At 42.2% G+C, this 13,264-nt stretch overlaps 1 protein-coding gene across 3 annotated transcripts; it reads left to right on the top strand.

Annotated features, from left to right (window-relative positions):
* Positions 1 to 2,933: 2,933 nt before the first annotated feature.
* Positions 2,934 to 7,864, top strand: LOC147426498 (uncharacterized). Of its 3 annotated transcripts, none has more exons than XM_086498139.1 (4): positions 2,934 to 3,214; positions 3,489 to 4,993; positions 5,458 to 5,529; positions 5,709 to 7,864. In XM_086498139.1, exons 2-4 carry the CDS (start codon positions 3,493 to 3,495, stop codon positions 7,394 to 7,396), a joined length of 3,261 nt encoding a protein of 1,086 aa, XP_086354265.1. In that variant the 5' UTR covers positions 2,934 to 3,214; positions 3,489 to 3,492; the 3' UTR covers positions 7,397 to 7,864. The 3 variants fall into 3 exon arrangements, with proteins under 3 accessions (XP_086354265.1, XP_086354263.1, XP_086354264.1); XM_086498137.1 differs by having other exon boundaries at positions 5,458 to 5,580; positions 5,676 to 7,864; XM_086498138.1 differs by having other exon boundaries at positions 2,935 to 3,214; positions 5,458 to 5,580.
* The last annotated feature ends 5,400 nt before the right edge of the window (positions 7,865 to 13,264 follow it).

Below are 13,264 nucleotides of genomic sequence, written 5' to 3'. Positions count from 1 at the left end.
TTCGGTGGTCTCATGTATGAGATGCTGATCTTGAGACCAGATATCGCAACTGCAGTGGGAGCATTTGCAGTTGGGGTTGTCAGTTGTTTGTTGACTGATGATGGCATAGTGCACGAGGGAGATATGTAGGTATTGCGTACATACTTGCAGTACATGTGCGGTACGTTTGGTGGTGTATGGACTTACACGGGAGCAGGACAGCCGAATGCACACGATCACAGCCAGCCAGTGGGCATCGGTTGAGAGCGGTTTTCTCTCACCTTTTGTAGTCTTTAGACTAGGTTCCCTTGCTTAAAGGCACAGTCACCTTTAAGTGGGAGGTTGTTGGGGTATAGGCGTCTGTGCCTTGCCCGGCTGCCCAGAGTCTGGGTGCTCGCTGACTTGTATACCTTATACATAGCATAAGTGTATAGGGGGCTGCTCACTCTTTGAGTCTCCCCACACACATTGTGTGTGTGTCTCCTTCTCTCTCTCTCACTCTCCGTCTGTGGTGCTCCCCGATCCCCTTCAGGAACTTGGAGTTCTTCCATCCTTCTCTACAAATTGTTACGTGGCATCATATCAAAGGCTTTCTTAATGTCCACAAGCAACAATACAATCACTTGCCTTTCAACCGAAATTCCTCCATGAGAACACGAAGCGTGAAAAGATGATCAATGGTGCTATGGCATCGACGAAAACCCGCTTGTCCTTTTGCACGCTTTCCATTCTCTTTAGTCCAATCACTCAATTTTATCTCCATTATGCACCCAAACAACTTTGTCATAAGAGACCCAATCATTATAGTCCGATAGTTATTTACATTCTTTACAACCCCTCCTTTATGCAAAGCCTTGACCCAATTAGTACTCCCATCACAAGGCATACCATGTTGAAGTGCAATGTTGAACATATCACACATCCACTCATGTGTAAATCTCCTGTCCATTTAATCATTTCCGGCTTGATACCTTGAAGATCTCTCGCTTTGTGAGTGGCCAACTTTTCGAACCTACCACACACATCCTCAATAGTGAAAAAAGAGGGCATACATAGGAGTGAACCAAAAAATGCATTTTCAAACCATCCTCAACAGTGAAAAAAGAGGGCATACATAGGAGTGAACCAAAAAATGCATTTTTTCAGCATTTGGTTGCTCATATAGTTGCCTACAATGTCTGTACATATCCACAAGACTCAAGTTGCCAAACTTCTCAACCCGCTTGCCCCTCAAGTTTCTCCAAAAATCTTCCACATGCACGTGCCTTTTCTTGGACTTGAAAAAATTGATGCTTTACTTCCCATCTTCTTCTCTTATTTTGAATCAATGCCTTGTATGTACACAAATGACTTTGATACTTGTCTTTGTCCATAGTTGTATCAAGCTTTATCAAGAACTTTCGAACTTCTTGATATTCTTTATCAAACCACCTTTTGCATGATCTGTCTTTGTTGATACCATGGACATGCTTTATAGCAAAGCATTCTTCGACACAAGAACATATAACCTTATGGAAAGCTTCCCATTTAGTTTTCAATGGTGAGTCATATTGAAGCTTTGTCACCCATAACTTTTCAACCATTTCAATATACATTGGTGTTTGTTTGAAATCCATACATAGTGATAACTTCTCTTCCCTTTGGCTAAGATTATCATGCTTGGTTGCTTCTCCACGTGCAGTCAATACATAAGGTCTGATGGCCTGATTCCGGGGTCCATTAAAAATTGTAAAACTCTGTATGCGATACATGATGGCTTTAGAGAGTAGCATATAGTCAATCACACTATCCTCATTATGTTTTCTACATATAAATCCATCGGTTCCACTTCACAAAGATACACCATTGACAATGAGCATACATGTGCTATCGCACATGTATAAAAGTAACTTTCCATAATGATCTGGATCTTTCTCATCCATTGAAGTACGTTCATACAATGAACTTCCTCCAACTCCCTTGAAACGTATGACATATCAAATTGTTGAGTATCATGTTGCAATTTTTTTTCCGAAATTTGCTCCACAGGTTTATGTACATGGAGTCTCTCGCGCTTCAAGGACTCCAACTCCTCTCCCTTTAACTGGAGCATGGATGCATTGAATGCAACCTTCCTTTGAGTTCTCCCTAGCGGGCTGAGCACAATTCAAGACTCAACTTTCAAGGCAACATCTTGTAGTTCAAGACTCAAGATAGCTTTGAGGATTGTCCAGGCTCGAATCTAGCCTGCTACACTGGCAGTCCGATAAGATGGCCACACCACACTAGAAGGAAACTCGGCCATAGAGAGGAGTATTATCTGTGGGGCTGCAAGCATTTGCAGCCACGTGGATGGAACTCCTTTTGCCTTAATATATAGTATAGATAGATATATATATAGATTGTATGTGCATATATTCTTGAGGTGGAACTGTGAACAAACCAAAGAATGGAGCCATTAGAATTTGGAGCTTTTGTGATTTAGCCGAACAGAGCTATTTGTCCTTGTAGTCTACGGCCAACCTAAGCTATAGATAAGGGTGCTTTTGCATGCTACTACAACAACGTTTTTGATAATGGGAGTTAGCCGAATTTTGCCAAAATTGGCAAAGTCTTGGAAAAAGAGCTTCGTTGTTGCGTGAAGACAAAGAAGTCTAACTATAGCAAAACACTGCCATACCTAGTGTGCAAAAAGTACCGAACTCATTGCATTGTTAGTAGATTTCATGTGTGTATATTTTTGAGGGGAATGCTGTAGAAACCGTCGTGATCTCGGTCGAATGATGCCGGTGTCGGTGGTGGTGGTGTGATGTTCCGCCAATGAAGCTGGTGTGGGGTGACATTAGCGAGCCGGAGTTATGCCTGCATGTGCGTTTATTGTCTCATTACACGTCTCGCTATCAACATATACATGATACAGCCACATAGACACACACATCACAACAGCAGACGTCCACGGTCCCTAAGGGGCCCTCCTCCTTTCCCAGCGCACTACCTGCCTTGCCTTGCCCCCCCATTTTTGCAGGGAAGCCCTAACCTCCTGAGGTCCCCCACTTGCCGTCTTCCTTTTTCGCAACCCCAACAACACCGCACCCGATCCCCGTCTCTCCCATCCTGTTCAGATTTCCTCTTCCTCTCTCTCATTTCAAGTCTTCCATCGCTGGGTTTCTGCTTCTACCTTCTTCACAATCACATAGATCCTTCTCTCCCTCGCATTCCGACTCTCTTGCATTCGTCTTTACCCGCAACATTCAAGGTAGCCTCTACTCCTCTGTGTGTGTGTGCGCGCGCGCGCGAGAGAGAGAGAGAGAGAGAGAGCGCTTGATTTAGCTCAAAGGAACACAGATCGAGCTTTTGCAGGCTGTTTCCAGCTTCATTTCGTTATCCAGTAACAGGCTGTTTGGGCTGTTTTTTGTGTGTGTGTGTGTGTGTGTGTGTGAGAGAGAGAGAGAGAGAGAGAGAGAGAGAGAGAGAGAGAGAGAGAGAGAGAGAGAGAGAGAGAGAGAGAGTCAGTCGTTTTCTTATTGCAGGAACATGCAGGAAGCAACCAATTCATATCAGGCATTGGGCGAGTCTACTTCGCCCACACTCCCATCAGAATCTGCACGGAGTCTTGACGGTCCGTGTGTTTCATCTGGAAAATCTAAGAAGAGAGAGCGGCCAGATCACAGTGTTACAGCAGGCAAAAAAGTTCAACTTATGGAAGAGTATACAAGTCCTCAGAAACGAGAGTGCACAGAAAATCTTGTTGACGATGGGGGAGGATTAGCAAGCATTGCTGCTGTTGATCAGCTTGTTTCCAGAATGAAACAAGAGAAATATTCATTTTTGCAGAGAAGTACAGCTGCAAAAATTCTTGTTGGAACCACAAAGGATGAATGTTTGAAGAAATTTGTGCTCTTGGGAGGTGTGTCTATTTTGGAAGAGTGGATTCAAGAGGGGTCCAAGGGCAGGTCTTCAGATGCAGCCATGAAAGATGGCGACAAAGGTCTAGATGAAGAAATGATGGTAATTTTACAAGCACTTGAAAGGCTGCCTATTTGTTTAGAAACTCTCAAAGGCTGCAGCATAGGAAAGTCGGTAAAACAGTTGCGCAATGTTGGGAACGGGGAAATCCAGAAGAGAGCAAGAAAGCTGGTGGACACTTGGAGAAAAAGAGTTGATTTAGAAATGAAACAGAACAACAAGCCTCCCACAGGGGTACTTGAGCATGCACAGCATGTGGATTCGATGTCATCTGCATCAGATCTTTCTCCTGGTAAAGCAGTTGAGGCAAGCAATCAAGTGGCAGTAAAATTAGGGTCTACGCATTCACAAGAAGTTAATGCAACTTCGGGTTCACCAAATGATCATGTAAAAACATGCATCTCTCCAGAAAAGGATGCAAGCAAAAAGACAGCTCGCCTTTCTGCATCTTCTATAACGTCTGCCTCGAGCCTCAGTCCAGCCAAAAAGCAAAAGCATGCCTCTTTGCTTTCCATGGACAAGGACTGGAAGGATGAAGCTTTGAATTCACTTGATTGTCAGAAGCTCAAGGAGAGGGATCCTAAGTGTGAGAACAGTAGCAGTCATGCAGGCAATGATTCAGCTGATAGGAAGACAAATGAGTACAGGAAGAAACTTAGAAGTGGTGGCTCAAGTGCTGCTCCTTGCAGCACAGACTCGCAAGCTATTATGTCACCTTGCAGCTCAGCTCCAACTAGGGTAAATAGTGATGAAAAAGTTGCATGTGTTGATGGTAACGTGGGCGACTCAGAGCAGCAGCAAGTGGGACTTCCCAACAGCTGTCAAGAAAAGGAACGTGTGGGCACACGAGCTGGTCATGAAGCACCCGACCCTCCTGGTATAAGTGAAAGAGATGCAGGTAGCAAAGATGGAAGTGCAATACAATTGCATCCTCAAGATGTCAAGACAGATCATGTGAATGAAAGTTGCTTGTCCAGCCAGTCTTCTTGCACTGACAAACGAAACATTACTAGTCCAAAGGGTGTTTTCATGGTGGGACAGATTAGCTCTTCAACATCTCCACTTCAGGGTAACATTCTTACTCACACCTATGGAAGCCCTTTATATGGACACTCAAACACGGTTCAAGAAAGAGAGTTTATAATTGCTCAGAATGTAGTGGGGTTGGTTTTCTCCGTGCATGTGCCATATGCATTGTTTAAGGGATTAACTGGGCAACTTTTAGTTGTGGCTGTAAGGGACATTTAGGAACCATCACGGCTTGTATGCCTATCCTTATTTTGATGCTAGCAAGGGCAGTGTTGTCATAAAGGAGTGGCATTAGCATGTTCTTGCAAACGTTGCAGGGACCAGTTGCTGGTGACGGTGTCCATGGTTCTGTTCAATGGCAGAAATGGAACACAGAGTTGGGAGAGATTCCTTTTTTTTAAAAAAAATGGGACTTAAAAAGTTTCTTTCTGATTTGCTGAAAGTAGGCAATTGAATTCTAGTCTGTTTGGATTCTTCTTACTGGCAGTGTTGCTCTTGATATAGGTGACACTAAGCTGTACCCCGCATCAAACGTCCTTTCTGGGCAAGCGATTGAGTCATCCAGTGGTAAAGAAGGCATGTTTCGTGTTGCAACCAAAAGTTTGAGCTTGGATAATAATCACCTAGGTGCATATCTCAGTTTTACAGTGATGATAAACTTGTTCACGCTTTGCATTTTGTTGGCCTTTTTTGTGATTTAGTTTGATTTTGAATTGTCACAGTTGTTTGTTTACACAAATTGTCACCTCATGCAGAGCCTAATACTTTAAGCGAAAGCATGGCTAAAATAACGAATGAGAGGAATGGGTCAGCAAATTTGACTCATGTAGGGGAGGTTGGTGCTGCTGACCGTGAAGAGTCTTGTTGTAGCCATAGTACTCAAAAGGGTGGACAGGTTGGTGTTGCAAAACATGAAAAGAATGGTCAACAGGTAGTTGCTGAGTTCTCTTCCAGCCATCTTGCAGTAGACGAGGTTGCAGGTATGCTTGATGGAGCAGCATGCTCTGAGAGCACAAAGCTAGCCGCTAATACGCGTCAAGAGTCGGAAAATAAGACAGGAAACTTAGCAGGGACACCGTTATCAGCTGCAAATGGCTGCAATCTTGGTAATAATGTTAGGGAGGGTGTGAAAGCTCACATGAAAACCCCTGAGATTCTTGCAGTAACTCAATCTTGCCATGATTTTGACCTAAACGAAGGTCTGGCCATGGATGATTTTATACATGATGATCAGCCATCCTGTGGTCCACCACCAAGCACCTCCAGTCTGGTCACGAAAGTGACAGGCACTTTAAGTGCTCCTATTGCTGTTAGTGCTGCTACTACGGGAGCTTTCATTCCTCCTCTGAATGCCCCTTGTAAATCTGACATTGGCTGGAAGGGTTCTGCTGCCACAAGTGCTTTCCGTCCAGCTGAGCCTCGGAATGCACCCCTCAAGATGCAGCCCAACCTAGCCTCTTCTGTGACTGAAGTAAGAAATGTTAACAGCTTCGATTTGAACGTGGCCGAACAGGACGCTTTTGAAGATTGCACATCCTTCTCTGGCCAAGGCTTGCAGGAAGCCCATTTGGATCTAAACTACGGCAGTAAAGAGAGTGAAATAAGGATGTTAGGTTCAGATTTACCTGTGTGTAGTCATGGTAAGTTTGCGGAAAAACGTGCAGTGCTTGATTTTGATCTGAACGAGGAGCTTGATGGGGTACGGCACGAGCAAGAGGTTCTTTCAACTCCTGCAGCTAGAAGCTATGAAGGTCCTTTGTCGTATGGTGGATTAAGTGGGCGTGCTACTCCTGTTGGTGACGTGTCAACATGGAATGTTGCAGAAGGGACTTCTTATCCAGGGACTACTGCTGTGGGGCCCAGAATTGAGCTATTTTGTTCTGGTCCTGCAAGCCAACCTGCTATTAGCTCAAGGCAAGTCACCCCAATACCACCTTTGCCCTCAGTTGTGTACTCACACACAGCTCCATTCTTTGGAGGCTCGCCACAAACCCCAGCTTTTCCAGCAAGCTTCACATACAATCCCATGTCGGTTGGACCAGACACATCGTTTATGGTGTCGAAAGGAATGCCAGACCCATCATTTATGGTCTCAAAAGGGCTGCCAGGTGCTTCTTATCCTCCTTCTGTAGGTGTAAGATCGAGGGCTGAAACATCTGTGAGGCCAGCATTTTTGACGAGCATCGACGATCTAAGAGGACCCAATAATTTCTACACATGGGGAAGAGCTCCCCAGAACATCTATGGGAACTCTGGAGCAACCATCATCAGCTACAATGATGCTGCTGCTGCGGTCGGGGCGCGAGAGCATGTTGTGAATTTCGAGGGAACACCTTCACTGGAAGAGCAGATGCGACTTTTTCAGCAAGCTGCAGTTCCAGTCTCATCCTTGAAAGGGAGAGACCCTGAATATTTTTCAGGGTTGAAACAAACATGGCATTAACGACCAATTGTATAGTCTAATATTTTACATGTACAGAACATGTACAAGCCATGCCCATGGTTATAAATACTTCAATTATTTATCAGCTATATAAATGGATATAGCACAGAGAAAAGCAGCTTGATTAGCTGCACTGGGGAATACATTTATTGAGAGAGGGCTACTCAAAGCCAATCGCCAAATGGTCGGCCATTCTGATGGCTCCTGCTATTTTCGAATTTCAGGGCTCACATCGTTGGTGACTTGCTGTTGGAAATTTCAGGTGAGTTGCTTTATTTGGACCCAATTCAATGATTCTCAAGGGGCTCCATTGGTGGAAATTAATGATGTCACATGGGTATTGTAGTGTTTTTATGTTTCTTTACTGTGGCAAAAGATGTAATGTATTTTCAGCAGTCCATACCTTTGAATTTTGTATTCAAAGAAATGGCAGAAGTCTCTAAATCCTAGCTTCATGAAGTTGTGTGTGGGAATTTTGTATATTTTTGCCAGGGTAGGGTTAGAACATGAATACAAGTGTGTTGAGGTCTGGAAATGAGAGAAATGAGCCATCGTGCGAGCCCTATTGTTTCCTTAATTTATCCCTGTTTTCCCTTTTGTTATGTGAACAATGTCTCCTCGAAGCGCTCTTTCACATTCTTTACTTTGAAGAGAGGAAGCTGTTGCGTTACTCCTACCTAATAGGCACTAAGAGTGCATGCACATAGGTCTGAGAAAATGGAGAGCCTTAAAAATTGGAAGGCCCACATTTTGCAGATTGTGCATTCCCAAGGTGATCTTAGATGGGTGCGGTTGTATTTAAGTTTTCAAATGAGGATTAAAAATGAACTTTTGATAGGGGGTGAAAAGGTTTTGATGACTTGCTGTAGCATGTTATCTCCATTTTAGAACGCCTTCGAAAATGTAAAGGTGGTTTAAGGACCCTAGGACCCTCTATAAACGAGGTGCTTCCAAGATGTTCACCATATTCAATGCGGTAGTGGAGGCTTTTGACATGGAAGACCCTCTAAAATCGCAGGGATCGGATATGTGTAAAGGCGTTCTTAATACTGAAGAATGAAATGAAATATTTGATGGCCCCCCCCAGTGTAGCACCAAGGTTGTAAACTTGGCTCTTCTTGCAAGGCTCTCTGATTCTAATCATAGTTCTAGTTTGTTGTCTTCGATTTTTGGGGGGTGTTTGATTTAGTTCAAACGCTCTAGACCAAAGAGTGTATGCGCGTTTCTTTATCAACATCAATTCTGGTGGTAAAAGATGCTTAATCTAAATAGGAGCAGAGGTTAGTGATCAACTTACTAGTGAATACATAGATATTTAATCTAAATAGGAGCATAGAGGTGCTATAAGCTTGTGGGTCACTATTGATTCAAGTGATCAACTTACTATCCCTTAAGATAGCTTACAGTACACTGCTTAGCAAGTACATTCAAAAACTTAAGACTAGACCACCGTCCTTGCACCTGTTAGTAATGAGCTTTTCGACGAGCAAACAAGCTTCAATTTTCATGCAGCCATGCATTCCAACTCTTAGTTGAGCAAGTTATCTTAATATGCCAAGCGTGTGCGGCATACAATGGAGATCAAACTCCAATGATTACTTGTAATACTAACTAAAAAATGTAGCACAAATTTCACATAAGTAGGTGTGAAGATTAATTGCTAAAACTGGTCCATTTTCACTGCGAAAACAAAACCCAGCTTTAGTGTAACTCCACCTACAAGTTTTGATATTTAGCTCTAAATTTTATATTTGAAGGTGCTAAAGCCTATAAAATCTAAATAAATTTGGTGTTAAAAACCTTCAAATAAGGTACTTCAAGTTTTCAGGAAAAAGCTTTCTGAGCAGTGGTCCATATCTAAAAGAATTTAGTGTCCCATTGAAATAACTCATTAACAGCTAATCAAATCCAATGTATTTAGAGTAGATGTTTTAATCTAGGTTAAAACTAGCGTAGGACAAGATGTTGTAGAGATTTTAGTTGACTTGGATAATGTTATACCTAGCTTTAGACTAAGAAGTAACATAGCATGACACACGGAGAAGAGGAGAAGCTTTGGATGGAGCATCAGATTACAGAGTATGCACTCCCTTGTTATTTTGATACTCAAGGATAGTGTGTCATGAGAGATTTGGTGAATGGTTGGTGAGTGTAAGTGATTAGGCATGGTGGGGCTAGCCAACACGACCCTTTAATCCCAACAACTGCCACTAAAAGATCGATGTGCCTTAAGCTAGCTATGAATGTTATGAAAGGTGTTAGAGTTCGTATCTCTACCCAATGCCCATCATCAAGTGATAATGTGCAAATCAAAGATATATAAGCTTTTCATATGTGTGAACCTCGATAAGCTGGATGCGCTTGTGTTAATGGACCTCAATGATGTGTTATATTTCACACAATGTGCTTTGTTTTGTATAGAACAATGGACTCCTTGCCATTTGGAGTAGCACTCTATTAGATCGCAAACCTAGAACCTTGTATTGATGTCAAAGACTCCCACCAAACAAGTCAAGTACATAGCTTCCTTGTTGGCCTCTGAGGCAACAACACTTGGGGTTTTATGTTGGATGTGGATGTGCAATATGGAAAAGAAAATCTCCAAGAAATACAGCACGTGCAAATGTAAAGACATAGCCTAAAACTGTTCATTTGTAGTCTACATTCTGTGTATAATCTGCATTGGGGTGACCAATTATACACATGCTTCTTTGCCTTCAAAGGACGTGCACAACTCCTTTGTTCCATTCACGTATCTCATCACACAATTCACTACCTTCGAATCCTTCTTGGAAAGATTTTTCATATAGTTGCTAACAATTGCCACTTTCCAATCATGGTGTACACCAAACAATGGCCAATTCAACCCTTTCTTAATATGATTTGGGATGTGTAGCTTAAATCTTTTCACATGGAGGCAATGAGATACTTATTTGGTCGTTCTTTAAATATTAAAACAATTTATGACTCGACATATGTACTTCTTTGGAAACAAGTAAAGAAAATTCTGATTCTCACTCAAATCCTTCATCTCAAAGTTCCAATAAAACTTTGCCTTCAATGCATCTACCTCATGATGTCATAGATAGCATCCACATAAGAGAGCAAGATCAAGTGAGTATTATATGTGAATCTTTTGGTGGAGAGGCAATGGTCAACTTCACTTCTTTTATAATTTGTGAGTGAATCAAACTTATGATACTATTCCTTTGATGCGTGCTTTGAATGCTATAGGATTCTTGAGAAGTTACAAAATAATTTTGTGTTTTCATAGCAAAACCTTTTGTATATTGTATGCAAAATGGTCTTAGGAAGATCATCAATTGACATTGTCTTGACATCAATCTAGACAAGCTCCATGTCACCTCTAGAAAGAATCATTGGCAAAACCTTAGCCTCAGGCTTCGCATCCTTGGTTATGATCTTTAGCTTAAAGAAATACTTGCAAAGGCAAACATTCTTTCTCTGATGCATACAAAGTCCAAAATACAATTGCTCGTGTTAGAATCTCATTTAAGACTCTATAGCTCGTTGCTACTCAAGCTGTTCATTTCGCAAAATAGCTTCATCATAGCAAGATGGCTCATCAATATCTACAAACATAATTTAATAAAGAGAAATAAAAAGTCCATTTGGAGGATCAGACATCCTTGTAGACATAACTGAGAGACATAACATATCAATTTGGAGGACATGACACCACCCTTGTAGACCTTCATGTGGGTCACCATTGTGGCTATGTTGCTTTGCATTTTCATAATTCACTTAAGGAAATTCAAAGGGTATATTTTTTCCTTGCTGCCCAACACGGTGGATGACACACTACTTTAAATTTAGCTTTTTAAATCAAGAATCTATTAATCCAATCCATACTTAGAGTGGCCACATATCATGTGCATTCAAGAGACTATTAATAATGCGCCAATGTAAAAATATAATTACATTGTGTGTCTATTTGAAAAACGCCCACCCTCCTCTAATTCATACATAAAAGTATACATTTTGGATTATTAATAATCCTCTCGAGTTAACTTAGTAAACTCACGTGATATGATACATTTTTTCAAAAATGATTGCCCAAAGATTTTTTTTTAATTTTTTTTATTTTATAGCAAAACTCACAATTGTGAGTGAATTATATTGAACAGCCCAAAAAATTACAAGGTCTTGTCATGCTTTTGTTGAGCCATGACATCATCCAATGACTATACTTACATCGAAATTCAGGGCGGCCACTCCCACCAACCCGCCCCCTCCTCCTCGATACACAAGGTCCATAAACTTGTCCTTATGAGATCTTTTATTTACCGATGACCAAGTTTCCCCTCGTCCTAGTCATTCCATCTGCTGACAACAAGGCACAAGTAGTCCTAGACCAATCCTCCGAGTGTTGCTTGCGCCCGAGCGTCCATATTAGCACTTTGCTTTCTTGAGTAATTTCTGCGAAGCTTGCCACCTCAAAACCTCCTTCAAACACACGGCGGTTCCTTGTCTGCCATACATTATGTAAGAAGAAGTATCTGACGATTTGAGTATTGATGAGGAGAACAGGACTTCTTGAATTCTTACCTCCAAGGAATAGGTCAGTCTTGAAGAAACTAATTTTCCATGTTCTTTGGACCCACTTGCATCTTTTCCCTGCAAGGCCTTTAATAGTTGGGTAGTCCATGAACAGGTGGGCCAGATCTTCACTAGCCATCCTGCACCCCAAGCATCGATCTAACCCAATCTCTCTCTCCTGAATCTTCACCCCCGTTGGTAGAGCACCCCAAATTACCTTCCATAAAAAAACCTTCATGTGTTGCGGAACCTTTGGCTTCCATATGTTCTCCATTACTTGCTCCCACTTTTTCTCCGGCCATTGCTTTTTCCATAGCTTGTTAAGGGGGCTAGACCAATTCTTCTTATGCATCATTGTCTGATAAATGCTTTTAGGATGGGGTTTCCATAAGAGACTGCTTCCGAGCCATTTCCAGGCATTCCAGTCAAACTCCGAATCACAGATTGGCATCACTAAATTGTCAAGCTCTTTCATCACTTTGTGGACAAGCAAGACCTCCAAGATATTGAGTTGGTAATGGGTAACCAAAAGGTCAATGGTTTTCCAACTCTTGTTGCCATTGTCCCAGAAGTGCACAAGTCGCTTTAGACCCTTATTATTCAGTTTCCTGGCTGTCTCAATCCAATAGGGAGTTTGTGGCGGATCTACAACTTTGGACAACCAGGGGGACCAATGTAAAATGGAGTTCTTGAAGTATTTGACTTCTTCCCCCCACTTTAAGACTCCTGTTGCTCTATTGCATTTTCTTATCAATTCTCCTCAGCTGCCCCCCAGTCTTAAGGTAGACCACTTCGGGGCTAACAACTTGTCATGAACCTCCACCCCTCTCCACTTTCCACCCTTCGAGCCAAGTTTAGCTGCTTCTATCATGTCTCTGACCATGACAACCCAAACTTGATCCTGTTTAGCCAAGGAAAAAACAAACTTGGTGCAACAAGTTTCTTCGTGGGCCACAGGGTTAAGAATTCCGAGGCCTCCTTGATTCACCGGCTGAGCAACTGATTCCCAACGGGCCCATTGCCATGGCCTGGAGGATTTCGTGTTGTTTTTCCATAAAAACCTTTTAGCTGGTTTTAATAACTCTTTCCAGTGACACTTAGACATCTTGAGAAGCGGGCTAGTGAAGGCAATATAAGGAATCATAAAGGCATTAATCACTTTTATCCGACTTGGGAATGGGAGAAGAGCGTATTCCCACCTACTCATTTTTGTTTTGATTTTTTCGAGCACACACTCAAATCTTTGCTTGTGAGTTACGTCCACCCCCAAGGGGGCTCCCAGATGTCTGAATATATTCCCTTTTATGA

The sequence above is a fragment of the Adiantum capillus-veneris genome, chromosome 24 (assembly GCF_014529385.1).
Source record: "Adiantum capillus-veneris isolate H3 chromosome 24, ASM1452938v2, whole genome shotgun sequence".
In the NCBI taxonomy this organism is placed as follows: domain Eukaryota; kingdom Viridiplantae; phylum Streptophyta; class Polypodiopsida; order Polypodiales; family Pteridaceae; genus Adiantum; species Adiantum capillus-veneris.
The sequence above is the reverse complement of the archived record's forward strand: the minus strand, read 5'-3'. Positions and strand labels throughout refer to the sequence as shown.